The sequence below is a fragment of the Pyrus communis genome, chromosome 7 (genome assembly GCF_963583255.1).
Source record: "Pyrus communis chromosome 7, drPyrComm1.1, whole genome shotgun sequence".
NCBI lineage: Eukaryota > Viridiplantae > Streptophyta > Magnoliopsida > Rosales > Rosaceae > Pyrus > Pyrus communis.
The window spans coordinates 855,538-874,360 of NC_084809.1; the positions used below are offsets into that span (position 1 = coordinate 855,538).

General features: G+C 40.2%; 2 protein-coding genes and 2 pseudogenes across 2 annotated transcripts; 2 read left to right on the forward strand and 2 right to left on the reverse strand.

Moving 5' to 3' along the window:
* The first annotated feature begins 1,033 nt into the window (after positions 1–1,033).
* LOC137739801 (probable adenylate kinase 7, mitochondrial) lies at positions 1,034–2,083 on the forward strand (annotated as a pseudogene).
* Positions 2,084–2,207: 124 nt separating this feature from the next.
* LOC137739797 (uncharacterized) lies at positions 2,208–7,620 on the reverse strand. Its single transcript, XM_068479509.1, has 9 exons — positions 7,331–7,620; positions 5,880–6,662; positions 4,796–5,763; positions 4,202–4,499; positions 3,859–4,083; positions 3,495–3,668; positions 2,979–3,173; positions 2,755–2,868; positions 2,208–2,619 (listed from the first exon to the last, which is right to left on the reverse strand). The coding sequence occupies exons 2-9, from the start codon at positions 6,585–6,587 to the stop codon at positions 2,284–2,286; spliced, it is 3,018 nt and encodes a 1,005-aa protein (XP_068335610.1). The 5' UTR covers positions 6,588–6,662; positions 7,331–7,620; the 3' UTR covers positions 2,208–2,283.
* A 1,232-nt stretch (positions 7,621–8,852) lies between these two features.
* On the reverse strand, positions 8,853–12,418 carry LOC137741082 (probable inactive leucine-rich repeat receptor-like protein kinase At3g03770). The gene is made up of 6 exons (XM_068480886.1): positions 10,829–12,418; positions 10,526–10,659; positions 10,163–10,406; positions 9,804–10,059; positions 9,508–9,619; positions 8,853–9,408 (listed from the first exon to the last, which is right to left on the reverse strand). Exons 1-6 carry the CDS (start codon positions 12,183–12,185, stop codon positions 9,181–9,183), a joined length of 2,331 nt encoding a protein of 776 aa, XP_068336987.1. The 5' UTR covers positions 12,186–12,418; the 3' UTR covers positions 8,853–9,180.
* Positions 12,419–15,956: 3,538 nt separating this feature from the next.
* LOC137738699 (transcription termination factor MTEF1, chloroplastic-like) lies at positions 15,957–17,077 on the forward strand (annotated as a pseudogene).
* The last annotated feature ends 1,746 nt before the right edge of the window (positions 17,078–18,823 follow it).

Sequence of the window (18,823 nt, forward strand, 5' to 3'; positions counted from 1 at the left end):
ATAAGGTTTATGTTGGAATATTACATTGCGTAGTTCGCGTGAAATTTATATGTATGTTTCACATGTTCTTGGCATATACATTCATTAAATGACTTGCGTCACCCTCGAGTGTCGGCCAGCACGTGGCCATCTTGACGTCCCTCGGACATCGGGATAGGGGCATGTCACTGGGGATCCGTGAATCGTGTCCAATAATCGTACATCGTGGGGTAAAAAAAATTTAAATTTTTTATTTCAAATTAAACATAAACACTACCTGACAAAAATTGACGGCATGATGTACGATTCACGGATCCTCGTGATTCTCACAAAGAGGATCCGAAGAGTATCTGTTGGGTCCAATGGGAAGCATTAACCAAAGCCGATCATCCTTATGGCACCCACAACAACCCTCCACCATCTGGGGAGGAGAAAATTTTCATTGTGACCGTAATATGGGTGGTACACCATTTGTTTTTATATAAGTGGTGGAAATTTTTATTTTTTAAGTTATAAGCTTTTTAACACACATTAACCACAATTAGTATAATGACATGTTGTGTACCACCTGTGGTCCGATCTTACTGAAAAATCTTTGTCTGGATAGTCCTTCTTTCCAAATTTTGACACGTGTTTCCCCCGATCTAGTATGCATTTCCTAGGAGCCTTACCAGCGAGATAGGATCATCACCGGATCTTCTTTGTGAAGATCCCAAGGATCCTTTAATCGTGTCCTTCATCGTAGCAGTCAGAAATCTTTTTAAATTTTTTTATTTAAAATTGAACCCAAACAGTACTTGATGAAAACTGATTATACAATGTACGATGAATGAAAACGATTAAAAGATTTCTAAAATTCTCACAAAGAGAATCCGGTTAGAATCAGATCTCCTTGCCTGCGCAATCATCTCGTTAGATTCTGACATGTAGATTGTTGCACGATAACTTTTGCACCTGATACACGTGATCGGCGCCTACACTGTACTCAAAAAGTAAAGAGAGTTACTGGCAGCATCCATTAATTTTGTCATTTTGACATAAACAAAACCCCACACTTCCTCTCTCCTCTCCCACTCTCTCTAAAACCCAAGAGAAAGTGAGTTAGCCACCATGGCCGTACTCAGCCTCCTCCAAGTAGTTGCATCCCAGATGACGCGCCGTGGTCTCGGGAATCTGGAGCGCCGAGCCTACGGATCGGCGGCGGCTCAGCTGCAGTGCGAGGACCACTAATCTACGACGGTCAGGATGAAGAGGAGGAACGGAGGAGACGAGTCGGAATCCGATGCTTGACTAGGAAGGGTGCGTCCCGGGAAGAGGTGTGCAGTGGGTGTTGATCGGAGACGGGCGCGAAGAAGCACTAGTACGCCGAGAGGCTCTCGACGCTTCTGGAAGTTCCGCACATTTCTATGGATCCCTCGTCCGCCAGGAGCTCAACTCTCGCTCTTCTCTCTACAAGCAGGTTAATTTCTTGGTTTTTAATTTCAATTGAGTTTCTTTTGCAAGAATTAGGATTTTTCTGGAGTAAAAATATTAAATTTTCCCCTTTTTTTGGGAAGAAAATTGAATGCTTTATCTTTTTTTGGTAATTTTAGATTGCAAATGCAGTGAATGAAGGGAAGCTTGTTCCGGACGAAGTGATATTTGCAGAGAATATCTTAGCATGGGCAGCTTCATTCGAAATCTAAATCTGCAGACCAAGGAAGAACTTCTGAAATCTTCCCCTGCTGATGCGGAGCAGGTATGGCCATTGTCCTCTGTTTATATCTGTTTGGTGATTTCGACAGACGTAGGTAATCATCGAAAAATGGGTTGTAATCCGTTTCTCTTATCGCAGACCAAGTCGCTGGAAGATTACTACAGAAAACAGCACAAACTCATCAATTTTCAGGTCAAAACCGCACCCGGAGAAACCTGGCAGGGGCTGTTGGCTGCTTTACATCTTCAGCATATAAATGCTGTCAATTCTTCCCAGAAGCTCACTGCGTGATTACGCTTCATCTGCGTCTGTTTTTCTTGGTATGCATTCCGGGGGTATACGTATATGTATAAGATGTGAGAATTACGGAGTTTGGTTGGAGTTCATGAGTGTTGAATGTTCCGACTTCAGTTTTGAAATTTTGGTCGTCTAAGTGTTATTTTTGTCGCGTGGCGTGCAGCATGAGAGCTAAGAGAGTTTGTAATGTAGTGAATGAGAGATGAAAAACTCGCCTGTGAAGACCGTGACATCGTATAAATGAAAGCATTTCTCTACTCGCAACTGGTTTTGTTGTGTTATTATTCGACATGTATTTCTATATATTACAGCTACTCGCTGTTCATCCAAACCTCCCGAAGGAGTTCGTACCTGACAGAAGTTTGATTGCCATTTCTCTTCGATATCCAGCCGGGCTTTGTTACAACTGGCGAAGACTGGGAAGAATCGATGAAGATTGAGGCCAAGGGTGAATTTAGTTCATCAAGCTCATCATCACTGGTGTATGATTTTCTGAGCACTGAAGACCCACTTCTTCTTAGCTGTGATTGGCTTCCAACCTCTCCAATAATCCTCGCAACGGAAGCTGTTGAGGGTGGCAAATAGACTGTACCAGCTCCGGTGCACGGGACGTTTGTGACAGCCTCCTCCCCAGCCTCAAGAGTGTCCTATTTTATGACAAAAGCGACCGAAATTGGTTTCGATTTAACATAGACTGCAGCCTTATTATGATTGTAACTATTTCAATTTCACCACAAAACATGCAGCTCTTCTAAGGAAATCATTTTGAAATGGCTGATTACCTCAGATTCCAAGGCTTGAAGCACTACGCCCGGAATTGGGTCAGTGCAAAATTCGTCCGGGGCAAAAGTGTCGAGAATCCTCTTGATCAGTGGTGCAGAAAATGCAGGGCATACCTTCAAAAAAAAAAAAAAAAAGAAAAAAAAAAAAGAAGACCAGGCACCGTGAATAAGAACTGGACAATGCTCAGAGAGTCTAATCGAAGGGTCTGAGAACTGTACTGAACCTCTTTTCTGATGGATTTACTTAAGAGCAAGTCCTTCGGGAGCATCATGAGATCACTCAACGCATTAAGGAGATGGAATGACTTGAATGATGTATCTTGTCTCTCGTCATTGTCATCATCGTCATTCACATCTTCAAGTGAGCCATCATCGTCTATACCAAATAGGTCAGTTAGCCATCTTGACCAGTTCCCAATCTGATAACCATGACCATAAATGGAGAAAAAAAAGTTAGAATTCCTTGCATATAACAATAATAGAGATGCAATTTGACGGGCTACACTAACAATAATTTTTTTTTGAAAAGGGTACACTAAGAATAATGAGACTCAGGGATTATGAAGTACAGGATGCGAATTTGATGGGACTCGGAAGTGTTTTGTCCCATATGGCTTTCAGTCCAAAGCAAATAACTATCTGATTTGCAAGAGTTACTCATTTGAATCAACGATTTAGTGCACAAGAGATTCACGAATAAGCCAGGCAACTATGGTGCATAAGGGATTTGAATGGCTTACCGCACTCTTCAGTTGTGCACCAGCCCCAAAACTTGATTTCCCAGCTGGAATTGGAAGAACCTTCAAATCACTGATGGGATCGGACACAGGATCAGTTGGGATCTCATCAGACGATCCACGAAGAATAGCATTGAACATTGCCACATCTAGTCTAGCCACAGATTGCTCCATTACCTAGACACATGACAGTGACACAGATGTGATGCAATTGTAATGCCAAATTTAAAAGAGAAATTTTCATCAATCAATAACATATGAAACAGAAACATCCCGTGACATTGCTATTCACAAGATTCATATAACTTCGAAGAAAAAATACTTATTAATGTCAATACGTAATGATGGAAATATCTGTGATATATACCAATCTAGCCAACAAAGGCAAGCAGCCACACTCATGTCCCTCAGCTCGTACTGGACAGAGTCTTTCACAAGCATCCCTGAAAGCCTTCTTCCAAAGCTCCAATGAAAAGCTACTTTGCTCTTGATCAACTGAACTAGATGTCCTTTTATAGTTTTTACTCGACCCAGAATCAGCACCTTCACTAATTGCCTTTGCAACAACAGACTGCATATGTGGAGTCAAAGTCTGAAAATATAAAATTGAAAGATTCAGATGCAAGACCTCATGAAATTCATTCGATAAGATAGTTAGATTTGAAGAAAATTCAATGCAGAAAAACAGAGGAAAAGAGTTACTCAATGACCTGCCACCAGATAGATTCAACTATCCGGGAAAAGATCCACGATTCAATCTTCTCCAGTGTAGACATAAATGTTTGTGGGTTCTCGCAGTCACCAAAACTTCCATTCAAGAGCCTCCATCCTTCTTTCTTCCCAGAAGATGGAGCCTTCCATTTAATTGGAGAAGATACATTATTCTTTATTTTTCCAGCACCATTCCTGTCAACAGAATGCCCTGCCGACATAGGTGATTCTGAGTCACCGGTAACCTGGCTTATTATTGTTCTCAACACGATAGAATTTGACAGCCAGTATGTTAGCCTGTAATCGGAGAAAAGGAAAATGAATGAGTCCATAAAACGAACACGAAAACTTCATTCATGCAATTCATATATGCAGTTCTTCTTTGGATCCTCATGCAGCAAGTACCCTGATTTTCACATCAATTAAACAATATAAATATTATCCACCACAAGAGTTCCACCAATTTGTTAAAAATTCACACTTAACAGTAGAAATCTAAAAAGCTCGAGAAACTTTTGTTTCAAAAAGGATCAATCTTAAAGGCAACATGATTGTAAATAAGACAAAGAAAACACAGAAAATAAGCAATGTACCTTGGGACATCATTCCCACATGCTTTTGCAACCAAAACTAGTCCTGAGACAATACTTTTAGCTGCACTGGCCTTCCTAGAATGTGGACTTTCTTTGCAAGCATGAAGATACAGTCTAGAAAGGCGCCGGGCTGGAGCATGGACCTTACTCATGGAACTTCCATGCTCAGCAACTACTGAATAAAGAGCAGCCTCAACAGCCGCAGCTTCTCTCAATTCTCCCTCAAGCAACTTAATTTTGTGTTCCATCTGATGGATTTTGCTTTCTAAGATCACACTCCTTGTATCCCTAGGATACACTCTAGCATCTTTTCTTACAATACCTGCACTGTTCTGTGCATCACCCTGAACACCAGTTAATGCATTCTTAGCCAAGTCAATCGGTGACCTAACAGATTTAACATGCTTCGTATTTTCCTTCATTCCGATAGGAACTTGCTTTCCATTAGCCTCATGCGCAATGGATGATTCACCTTCCCTAGAATGCTTTTCCTCATCAAAACTTTGTCTTTCATGTCTGTTTTCTTCTTGTTGTTTTCCTTCATTGTCCTCGGTAGAACTGTCATAGCTGTCATCGCTAACTGCAGCCTCCAGGCAACCCCTGCCAAGAACAGCCTTATCATTAACCTCATGAGCTAAGTGTTTATGGCCATTGCTTCTCATGCTGGAGTTGGAATCTTCGGCCTTTCCATTAAAAGATGCTGATGGAGAAGGCACAGTCTCCGCACTAACAGCTTTTAGGATCCTTGAATTTGAGTTGGGAGAGTTGGCTACTGAAGCATTATTAATTACTGGGCTTCCAGGGTCAGAAGATAGGTCGATTGATGATGAGCATGATGAACTTCCCTTCACATATTCATGTAGTGCATTCTGAGCCATTAAATTTGATTTTTCAAGCTCTAGTTTTGAGGGTAAGGTCCGTTTCTCATTATCACCTTCAGTGCTATGAGGCCCCGTCTCTTGTCCCGTCTGCAATCCAAATGCCAAAATGTTATATGACGTATTACTATATAATCATTTTAGCAGTCAAAGTGACAAGTTTCCATCCAAAACAGTAAAAATGAAAACTAAGTTGGACTCATTACCTCTTGTTTTCGAGGAGGCATAGTGTGATTTGTTTCTAAAGCGGAAGAAATTGTTTGAGATGAGTGCGAGGAAACATCATCATCAGTGAAAGAGGCAACTTCCGCTTCCTCAGCATATTCCTCATTCATCAAGGCCGAAACAGATTCACTACCAGCATTGTCCAGTGATACCCCTCTCGACAAGCTACCCCTAGATGAGGAGCTAGTGCGGCCCTTCACAACAGGCTGAATCTTGATATACAAAACTGGTTGATCAGTGTTCCTAAAGCTTCTCATACTGTTCATTGGAGCGGAAACACTTACGGTCTCTTTGACGATACCATGATCAGCTAAATCTACAATGGCAGTGGCCAACAACTGGCCTTTAGGGTTGTCCCTCCGAGGCTCATACAAATGCAACTCTAACAAATTCTTTTGAAATGTATCACCACCACCACCTTTAACCGACATATCTCTTAGCAGAGTCACCGGTAACCTGAAAGACTGATTGAATTCAATTTTTCCCTCACCAACAATGGACCCAATTGAGGGGACAACAGGGCTGGTGGCCCCCGAATTGCGGTCGCCATTTTCCCACTGAATCAACACAGAACGGAGTGATCTGAGCGACTGTGATGGCGGCCAAGGTTTAATGTCCTGAATATGGATGAGATAATCGATTCGAACCGTGCTGCCGCGGTGGTTCTTGGCCTTCACTCCTAGACCCATGGTTGCAGAAACACACAGCAGACTTCTCCAATGCGTTCAAGCATTCACATCCACAAAGCTTTACACTCCAAAACACTTGAGACACAAACAAAACCAGAAAATCATGTCAATCAGCAGTACAAGGTATTCAGGATTCGAAAATTTCGCATTCATCACAAGAAAAGGAAATGCTTGATATTTTCTTGAGAGTTTTAACAAAACACTCTGTTTAATTTTAACGAAAAATCATATTTTTATCTTTGTTTGTACTATTCACTTATATCTTTATTTATCTTTTTTAATTAAAACTAAAATTTTTAAAAAGTTTTCGTTAGTTTTCCTTATTTTCTTTAACAACGGACCAGTCGGTGGCTTGGCAGTCCCACCCATCAAACGCCGCCACCGACACTCAAAAGATAAAAATTAGTAAATTTCAAAGAAAAAAGGGACTGAAACTAGCTTAAAAAAAGCTCAAAAATCACAATCTGAGCTCATCAACACAGGAAAGCAATAATATTTCTTCAAGTATAATTCACAAAAATAGCAATGCTGAGTTATCAACTACTAAAATATTTCCTAAAAGTTGCTCCAAAAGCATCCGATCCACATATTTCAAACTCAAGTTAGCTCAAAGCAAACAGATTTATCACAATGCATGCAATCAAATTAAACAAAAAGCAACAAAAACTGCAGATTACAAGAAGAAAAAGAAAAGATTAGTGAAAAAAATAGCTGAATAAATAAGAAAAATATACATAATTTACCTGTAAAATGGCCAAAAATCGGAGAAATGCGAGGGAGCGAGACGAGAGGAGCGAATTCGTTTATCGGACGGTGAGCGAGAGGCGGTGTGTAATTAATTAGAAATTTAAAATAGTGAGAGAGAGTGTTGAAAAAAGTGAAGTTGACAGTAGCCGCTCGGGAATTTCCAGAAAAATAAAATATAATCACTAGTTGTATAAGCGCGAGGAAATTTATCAGTCCGAAAGGGGTGCTTAAACGACGTCGTCCCGGCGGGAATTTGGTTCGGTGTTTGGTGGTCGTTGTCGTTTTGACGTTGGTGTGATTACGACGCCGCGGCTGAAATGCTCCTCTCAACTAATAAATTGCAGTTTACAACTCGTCGTTGAAACTCGGAGCGCGTGTGTAACCGTCGCAATGAATGATGGTTGGACTCGGCGGACTGACTCAGTTGAATTCGAGTGTGAAATGCACGCGAGGGCTTTTCGGCGTGGTGATGCGCTCGCTTTTGTTGCATGGTTGGATAATACCGCCGACACAATGCTGTTGATTATTATTTTTTATTTTTTTGGGTCAAACACAATGCTGATGTTAGGGGGGGGGATTTAAATCGGATAGAGATCCTCACATTTTAGTTATTTATCTTATATCGTATGATCAGAAATCATTTTATTTTTTTTATTTAAAATTAAAAACAAATAGCATATGACGAAAATTGACCGCACGATGTACGATGAACGGTTAGAATATGGAGATGCCTAAAATCCTCACAAAGTGTATTCGGAGAGGATCTTCTTCCGTTAGAGGGCGTTGTTAAAAAAAATGTCAAATGCAAATTCGAAAGCTTACCGCTTATTTGGCAATGTCTTTTTTTTTTTTTTTTTTTTGCTGTAAACATATGTATTTTATTTTAGCAGCCGAATCAAATAGATGAAATCATGAAAGAAAATTAATAGTAAAAAATTAACAAGAATGTGTGGATAGCACTATCGCATTAATAGCTTGCATTTTGAGATTGATTTGGATGCGTACCATCGCTTTCATCGTTACAAGTTGAAAGGAAACTTAGAAGACAAAGAATTAATATCATAACGTTAGTGTCATAGAATTGGAACTGGAATTGGACCCTTCACCTGTCAATCTGTCACCAAACTGCCTCCCTGACCGTGGAATCAAGTATCTATGAGCTTAAAATCTAAGCATGCTCTGCTACAAGGCATATATAAGCTTCTAGTGGAGGAGGAGGTAAGTTAGTAGTAGGTTAAACTGTCCACTTTCACCAAACAGCATTGTCCACTTCAAGGTTAAGATATTGGGGTTTGGTCTTAGGTTGTTAACAAAATGCATTCAAAATTTATAATTGAGGTTGCGGAACACAACCAACCTTTGGTTAGATTCTCATACTTTATAAAGATTTGTTTTCGGGTCCGATTATGATTTGCGTCATATGTAACTCTCGTTTTTTTTTTTTAACTTTTGAATTATATAAAATCAAAAGAGAATCGACTAACAAAAATAAATAATGCCTTTAGAATCCGCAGCATTCACTAGACAAACATAGACAAAAGTATGCATGAAAATTAAATTCGAATTTTTATCTTCTTTTATTTCTCTTATTATTTAAGAATCCCACGTTACCTCTTCACACAATTCTGCAGATTACTTTTGAAGGAAGAAAGAGAGGAAGGCACGTGAGCAGTCTGGAGAAATTGTTCCTCTCTGTCCTTGTAACGTGAGAGCCACCGTTGTTTTTTTTTTCTTTTATTCCCCACCCTGATTAATTTGGTCACACCGCTACATGTTAATGTGATCTCACTTCTCAGCTGTCAAGCTGTCACATAGGCTGTAAGCTTACAACTGACCAGGAGGAGTGTTAGGACGTAGAATCGGATTTCTGATCAGTATCGGCAGTGGCTTGTACTTGAGCTGCATACTGCAAGTTCCAAAGAACATCCTCGAAAGAGGGCCGAGGAGCTGAAACTTCCGAACATATGCATTTTTTTGTTAAGGATACCACAATCGACAGAGATTCTTGCGAGCAAGTCGTCAACACAATTGGATCCACAATTCTTCTTCGACCATCTTGGCTGCCAAACGATTCCTGCATTTGTGGTTCATCACAACGCACATAAAAAATGCAGTTCCGCATGAAACACTTCGAAATGTTATTCCACAAAACCGAAACTCTACTTTGGCGTACCATTTCGTTTAGCAGAAATGTATCCCCTTTTCCGCTTACGACAGGGCCAACTAGTGATTCGAGCAGTATAAATCCGAAGTTGTAAACATCACCCTCCATGTCTGTTTTGTTCCTACAAAAAAGAACAACAAAACTATTTATACTCAAACTTTTGAATTGTTAAAACAGCAGTAATCTGCTGGAGAGCTATTTTATCGACAATAGGTTACATTCTTACCAAGGTTTTGTTTTCGGGCCTTCTTCCTTTGCCTGCAGAACAAACAGAACGGCATCAGAATAACCACTTTTAACCGTACTTAAGATTGCAAAGTCGAAAAGTAAAATGAGTGAAGAAACATGCCTCTAGTTTTTCACTTTCATCTGTGGTGATGGACATTCCATAGTCACTCAACTTTGCAATCCGATGCTCATCAAGCAACACATTGTTTGTTTTCAGTCGGTTGTTGAAGCAACCAGGAATAGCCCCGGTGTGAAGAAAGTGCACAGCCTTCGCAACTCCTATTAGAATTGCCAATCTATCAGACCACTTGAGAACCTTGTCCGGATAGTTTTCTACACGTATGCGCACAGCTCGGTTAGAATTTGAGAGAATTCCATATGAAAACCTACGGTAAACTTTAAAAATACGCTGTCACACACATATGCAAATACTTACCTGACAGATGGGTTCGGTAGTTCCCACCAGAGACAAATTCATTTATAAGGAAGATTCTGTTGCCACTGGAATCATCGTGTCCACCACTGACAATGCAATAACCCAAGAGGCCAGCCAAGTGAGGATGATGAAGCTTGGAGAGCAAATCCAGTCGAACTTTAAGGTTTTGAATTGAATATTTCTTCAACATAGTGAGCGAGCGGATTGCAACATAGGTCCCATTTTCCAACTTTCCTTTGTAAAGCTGAAAGCAAAAGAACGAAAATAGCAGGTCAAAATCAAGAATCAGGAGAGCTTGAGTGATCACTAAATAATTCCGAGCACATTAAACTCCTAGCTAGCATTTTTAAATCAGAAGTTTACCTTTCCCATAGAGCCTTCACCCAAAAACATAGATGAATCAAAGTTGTCCGTTGCTTCCTTCAACTGTTCAAGTGAAAATATACGACTCTCTGGGGCACCGTGTGTGTCTAACCGCGCTGCTTGAGATACGAATCCTACAAAGGGTATAATACAAATGTTACCTTGTTAAGCTTTCGTAGCTACTCAAACATGTCTGTATTCACAGATTTCAGAGCATAAAGTTGATATTACGCATTATGAAATATCATGCCTTGGGTTTGGGGCAACAATAATAACAAAATAACCTGATTAATTACAACTTACTTGCATTTGTGACGAGTTCTGAGCAATAACCATTTGGTGAATGATCTGGCGTGGCCTCTGCAAATATGTAGTGCCCAACTGTCCTTCTAGAACTGTATCTTCTACAAAAGGAAAGAACCCCAAATGCCAAAAGTAGTAAAACAAGAACAGCTCCGGTGACAACAGCAACTAGCACGACAGTTTCTCTTCCTCTAGAGTGTTTGTTCCTTGCAAGAACCTCTCTGCAATATGAAACCTGATGCTGGTGTTGAGAATCAACTGACAGGCAATTTCCGTTCACTTGAACAACTCTTTCATCTGAAGTACTTCCTAGGCAAGACGGAAGATCACCTATTAACTTGTTATTAGAAATATCAATAAACCCAAGTTTTCCACCACACTTCAGCTTGTCCGGAAATGCTCCACTCAGCATATTGGATGCTAAATTCAGATAACTGATGTTTGGCAAAGAGAACAGAGCAGAGGGCGGTGCTCCGCTAAGATAATTGAATGAGAGATCAAGGTGCTGAAGCTGACCCAAAACACCAAATTGTGCAGGAATCTCTCCAGAGAATGAGTTCTTGCTAAGAAGAGCTGTAACCAACCCTTTCGGCATCCTTGGTAGCTCGGAATGTAAATGATTTTCTCTCAAGTCCAAGACATGCAGGCCTCTTAAAGTAGCCATATCAGGTAACTTTCCAGAAAGCTCATTGTGAGACAAAGCAATGACAGTGAGTGTCTTGATTCTGCATATCGCAGAAGGAAACTCGCCCTTCAACCGATTGTTCTTTAAGCTCAAAACTGTGAGATTCGACAACGAGTCCAACCAATCAGGCACAGTTTCGTTGAAATAATTGCCCTCCAGAGTTAGAGTTTGAAGTTTCACCATTCTAGATATTTTCGCCGGAACAGAACCAAACATGAAATTCGAGCTCAAGTCTAAGACTTCAAGCGAAGATAACCGATGAATCTTATCAGAAAGCGGTCCCCAAATCCCCAGAAACGCTAAGCTAAGAACTTTCAAGCTAGGAAACCTTGACAAACTGGTGAAAAAAGAATCAATCTTAAAATTCTCAGACAATGTCTTGTTGGGAATTGCAAATCCATTGAAATCATTCACATTAACAAGCTTATAATCTCCCATAATTTTGAGCTCAGTGACTGAATTGCCCTGGCATGAAATGCTCACATGAACAGTGGAAGACAGGTTGCAGAGGTCTCCACTGTAATTTGCCCAAATTTCTAATGAGGGAGGGTACTCTAAATGCTTTCTCAGCTGAAACAACACTTGCCTTTGAGAAGTTTGCAATTCATGGGTTCTTGGAAGGAACAAAACCCATGCCACAATTACTGTAACCAAGAAGCAAAAATATCTCATTGCAGTAAAAATTCTTACAGCTCAACTAAAACTTCTAAGCTTTCTGATACTCTCACAGTTTCATGAAAGTTCCTCAGTGCCCAAAATCCTGTGATTCCTCCATGAAAGTTTTACTGAGCAAGTTTCCTTTTTTCCTGGATAATGTTGGACGCTTGAACAAGCTGGTTAAAAAGTTAAAAACCCATGTGAAAACCAAGGGTTAATCATTCAAAGGAAGCACCTTTAAGAAACTTTCTGGAAAAAACAGAGAAAAAAAGCACAACCCAGAAGAAAAAAAGGAGAGAAATAAAATGCAGATAAGGTAGGAGGAAGAGGAGACAAACCTTGAGAGTTGAAAGAACCAAAAACACCATTAGAGAGTAGCTCCCACAGTGATGTTCTTGGTCAGTGAACGAATGTGTGTGTGGGATATAATGGGTGGTTGGTTGGAAAAAGGCCGTACAGGACAGCGTCGAGGCATTTACTTCTGGTTTTCTGTGGAGGTGGAAACTGACATCGACATCAATGGGGCCGATTTTTCACTGAGAGAGACAGATACAAGTAGAAATGCAAAAGGATTGGAAGGTGAAAGAAACGGTGGAAAATATGACACCAAATCTGTAAATTAAAAGAAAATTTTGGGTTCTTTAATTGTTGGTGTTCTGGGTTTTGTTGTTCGTTGATTCTCGTGAACTGCATCACATTCCGCTGGTAACTGCAGTAACGGCATCACGTGGTTTTTCCCTCTCTTGGTGGTGCCATTTGATAGGTGTATGTTATGACCAAACTGGCCCTGCTTCTGTAATCTTAACCGTTACTACGACGGTATATCAAATCAGCGTAAATTCTTCAGTTTTTTGGTATACGGTATTTTCGGTGTGAATGAAATATTAAATGTGCGGCTAAGCATTCATCTTAATCTTAATGTATACCATTAAGCTAATCAAACAATGCTAATGTGTGATGGTATTATTAAACTAATCATGTAAGATTATATAAATGAGCTTCAACAGGCATTTAGTAAGAACAGTAACATTAAGTACGTGGAAAGGAAAATCACATGTTCTGAAAGGAAAATGTTATTCACATACTCATTTTTATCTGACATGCACTTTTGTAAATTTTGGATATTAATTTTCTTCAGTTTATTTGATCCAATGGTTAAAAATTAAGATGAATGTATAAAAAGTGAAAACATATGTGTTGATACTAGTCTTCTGAAATAGAGAGTTGAAGTGGAATATTTATTGTAAAAAAGGACGGAGGGCTTTTCTGGTCCCCTTGGAGCAGGTTGCACAGCCACAGCACGTTTCTGCCGAGCTGTACACTTCTGGAATCCCATGAAACTCTGATTACAATAAAGATTAAGGCATGATTAGTATAAAAGAGGAAAGACTTGAATAAAGTTAAATTTTACCCCAGCAAGAAGCCAATATGCCTCCAGGCCTCCCTCTTCTTGTACTGCCACCGCATTGTGTGGTGTGTGCTTGTGGAGAGAAACTTATTTACTGGGATGTTTTAAGTTAATAACGAAGAGTTGTATGTAATTGATTGAGATATTGTCACAGAGATGAGTTTGGATATTCTTTTTTTGGTGGTAGGTTTCATTTCCCACACACTCGTTAATATGCCTCTCTCCGCTTTTATTAGAGAAGAGAAACTTACTAGATGTTAATGTTATTTAAATAAATTACACAATATTATGTGTTAACTTGGGATACGATTACAATGGAAGTAGGTTTTTCGATTTTGGAGATCTCACTCAAGCGCCTAGAAAGCCGCATAGAAGTTGGAGGATTGTTAATTGTTGCATGCTGTCGTTGCCCGGACAAGTAGGCAGAGGAAAGCAAAGGCATGCTAGTAGGGTTTTGGCTTTGCCTTTGGAATTTGAATTTGGCATCTCACTCAGTCAACCCCAATTGCATTCTGCATAAGAACTTCTTAGCAGTGGGGCATCTTCGTCTTCTTCGACAGCTTGTGCGAAGATTTGGAATGCCAATGTCCCTCCAAAGGTAAAAGTGTGTGGATGGCACCTTTGTAGGGAATTTGTTCCAACCCGCTCTAACCTTGCTCATCACCATTTAACTTTGAACTCCTCTTGTATTCTTTGTAATGGCCCCAAGGAATCGGTCATCCATATTGTGTGATTTTGCCCCTTTGCTAAATGCGCCTGGTTGTCTTCCCCTCTTGGCATGCCGATTCGTGTTCTCCATCCTCCAACCCTCTTGGAATGGCTGGATCCAATTGTAACGTTTCCTCCCTCAAACAAGTTGGATATAGTGCTTATGATTTATGGAGTCTTTGGGGAGCTAGTAGAAAAAAATTGTGGTCTGGTACTTGCGAGAACCCTTACCTGATTGTTGGGCGCTGCTTAACTTGGTGGCAGGACTTCACCCATACTAGGTTGGCATAGTACGTCCCTAATACCTCACCAAATATATGCCCCAAATGGTCCCTCCCTCCTCCCGGCTTCATCAAACTTAATATTGATGGAGCCTGGAACGTGGATTCAAAGCTTGGTGGGTTTGGGTTGATTATTCGAGATGATTCTGGTTCTTTTGTGACAGGCATGGCTGGTCATTTTATGGATACTCTCTCTCCCCAGCAAGCCAAGGCTTTGGCATTCTGTTCAGAAGTCATGTGGGCGATATCAAGGGGTTTTCATCATATCATTTTTGAATCTGATTCACTTCAGATTGTGGAAGTGCTTAAGGACTCCTCAACCAGTCCTTCCTCTCTCGGTCAGATAATTGAGGATATCAATGTTTTGCTCTTTACAATCACTGAAGTTTCCTTTACCCATGTTCGCCGACAAGCTAACGGAGTTGCTCATAGACTTCATCATATCATTTTTGAATCTGATTCACTTCAAATTGTGGAAGTGCTTAAGGACTCCTCAACTAGTCATTCCTCTCTCGGTCAGATAATTGAGGATATCAATATTTTGCTCTTTACAATCATTGAAATTTCCTTTACCCATGTTCGCTGGCAAGCTAACGGAGTTGCTCATAGACTTGCTCGTTTTGTCTCTTCCTCACCCCCTCCTTCCGAGTTTAATCATGGACGCCCTCATTGAGGATGTCCTTGGCCATGATTAGCCTTGTAATGGTTTTGGCTATGAATATATCATTTATCGTTTCATTTATAAAAAAAAAAAAAAAAAAAAAAAAGCTTTTGCTTTTTGAACTTTGTATATCATTTGTTTGGGACCCAAAAAAAAGCACCTTGGAGAGTCCACATCCACAAGTTTATGTTAATTTGTATATTTTGGAACAATGCCAACTTTTGAACATTTGACCAGTTTTATTTAATGGACGATTCCTTCAGACGTGTTGTTTATATGTACGGGTGGAAAATGTTCACTTCTTTCACGAGGATGCAAGAATTATTCAAAACAAAAAGAATCATGAAGAATTTAAGCGAGCAGTTTCTGAGTCTGAAGATAAATTCGTGAACAAATAAAATAATAAATTTCTATAATGAAATTGTTAAAAAGAAGGTAGATGATGATTAATCAGGATAATGAATAAGTTTCGTAGAATATAATACAAAATATAGAGGTCTCTAAAATGTATATGAACTAAGCCGGTTAATCAAGAAAATGCACTTTACAACCGAGTTTGAATTTCTTTTTCGTAAATCAAATTAATTTAAAATATTATTTTGTTAACAAATAAATGTAGAATTCTTGGACATTTTTGGCGTGATAATCATATTAATGTGGCTTTTGAGAAATGATTTGTCAATTTGTCACTACTAATCATATGCATATTCTTAGAGGAAGTGAAAACATTGAACCGGACTGGGCCGGCTAATGGGATAAAGGGCTGTCCACCACCTTCACTTTTCCTACAAACAGCCCCCGTCGGCCACCATGATTCGCCATCTCCAACCTCAAACCTTCCTACCCCAAGCTTCCCTCTTTCCATCTCTAAAACCCTTCAAAAACCCTTACCCTATCCCCAAATCAGTCTCCAACTCCCTCAGGCCAACCCTCAGTTCTCCAAATTACCCTTCACTTTCCGACCACCCAACACCTCCGCCGACCCCGGCCTCCTCTTCCGCGAAAAGGTCCTCTACTTAGAAACCCACCTCAACGTCGACTCCGAAAAAGCCCTCCACCAAAACCCAGATTTCCGCTCCTGCCCTCTCTCCTCCCTCAAGTCCGTCGAGGGCTGCCTCTCCTCCATGGGCATCGAGCGCTCTGCCCAGGGCCGGATCCTCGACATGTACCCGCAGCTCCTCACCGTGGACCCGCACTCCGCCCTCTACCCAATCTTCGATTTCCTCCTCACCGAGGTCCGAATCCCTTTCCCGGATATCCGGAAGTCGATAATCAGGTGCCCGAGGCTTCTAGTCTCCGACTTGGACAGCCAATTGCGACCCGCATTGAAGTTCCTGACCGAATTGGGGTTTTCGGGTCGGAGCTCCATCACGTGCCAGACGACAGTGCTGCTGGTTTCGAGCGTGGAATTTACCCTTTTGCCCAAAATCGAGTATTTACAGAACTTGGGGCTGAGCTACGAGGAGGTGGTGAACATGGTGATAAGGTCGCCGGGGCTGTTGACTTTCAGCATAAACAATAATTACAAGCCCAAAGTTGACTTTTTTCTGGAGGAGATGAAGAGGGACGTGGCGGAACTGAAGAGGTTTCCGCAGTACTTTTCGTTTAGTTTGGAGGGGAAGATTAAGCCAAGGCACCGGTTGCTGGTGGAGCACGGCTTTTCACTGCCGCTGCGGGAGATGCTGAAGGTCAGTGATGGCGAGTTCAATGCCCGGCTGATTGAGATGCGGTTGGGATCCGCCGAGGGCAGCTGGGTGTAATATCGCAGCTTTCCGCAGTATGTTTTCTCAGCTGTCAAATGTAAAAACTGCGTTCGGTTGACAGGACCGAATGGGTAGGCCAACTTCAATCGAAGGAGGCCAAAAGGTTTCCTTTCGCCCTATGGTTTTGCAATAAATTCTATTTTAATGAACAGTATTAGTCTATATTTTATAACATCTTCTACCGAGAGAGCCAAATGATCATAGGCTAAACATAGTCATTTGACAAAAAATCATCTCCAACCGAAAGAATCAAGGGACCATAGGCAAAACATAATTTATTATTTTCATTGAATTAATATGGATAATTAAATTAAACTACCATATTATAATAAGGTTTTCGGACATATTTTGAATGTCATTTGTCGCAAAATGAATAAATCTCCAGATTTCTTATCTTTATATAATCTTAATAATTTTTTGGATAAGATTTCGAGTGACACGTGTTGCTAACGTGAGTAACTCTCCAGATTTCTTATCTTTATGTAATCTCAATAATTTTTCAGATAGGATTTCGAGTGTCACGCGTCGCTAAAGTGAGTAACTCTCCAGATTTCTTATCTTTATGTAATCTTAATAATTTTTCGGATAGGATTTCGTGTCACGTGTCAATATATAATTGGTTGTACAAATTTTAGATAGGATTCTTATTTATGTGGCACTTCTTATCTTCAACTTCCAATGTTAATAAATTGGCTAGATATTGGGGTAGAATTCACACACCTCCAAACATCTTCACTTCTTTGAAAACTACTCTTGACACTATCTTCTGAGACCCATCTATAAGCCCTTCAAAGAGCTTCATTTTCTTTTCAGATCCAAACCCTTCATTTCATTGCAGATGTGGTCATTTGAAAATTATTGAAAAAATTAAGGGAAAGATTATTGGAAGAGATTAGAGAATAGAATGTGAAAAATTGAAATAAAATGAGATAAGGTAGTATGAAATGGTAAAAAGTATGTGAGTATGAAATGGTAAAAAGTATGTGAGAAATGATGTAGGAATGACTTAGGTATTTATAGAAAAAAAATTAGAATTTTTTTTTTAAATCCGTCCAGAAAAAAAATTCAACAGTAACCTAACAGCAGCATGACGTCAGCTAGTCATTGCTAGCTAGCGTCATGCTGACACCATGTAGCCATTGGCATTCAAATGAGCTGAACTGGAGGGCTAGCAAAATGTCAAGCTTGACATTGACATTTTGGCACTGAAGGGTTGGCAAAATGTCAAGTTTGACATTCTGGCGTTAAAGGGCTGGGCTATAGGGCTGATTGCTGTTGGCCAACCCTTTGGCCTGTTCTCCCATTTTTGGCCAGATGAGGACCATAAGCCCTTTGGCCTAACCCTTGATTAGAGATGGTTTTCGTGTCAAAACAAGCCATTTTTAGCCCTATAACCTTTGACCGGATTGGTTGAAGATGACCTTCTATTGAAGTTCGGCTTGGAGAACATATTCACACTGCTCAGTTAGTCATGATCCTGACCGAACTCTGCTTGTTTCGGCTTATCACCACCGAAAATTCATCAAACTTTCCGATCCTGATATGTCGGAACATTTTCTCGAAACCAAAATTTCTCCAAACGTACAACACAAGTAAATCTTGAAAATAATGGTTCCATATGGAGTAGAGTTTTGAGGGTTTTGGTTCTGGCGTGAGTGTTGGGTGAGATTAATTGTCCTTTATTGTCTTTTCAGACGAAAACATAACTGGAATTAAAATTTTCACTAATTTTTTGGGTGCCAAGAGTTAAACGGTGGTGTGGCTAGAAAATCTGTAATATCAGTTACTTTCAATATGCAATTAATCCGTAGAATGTTTCGCGAAATCTGCAA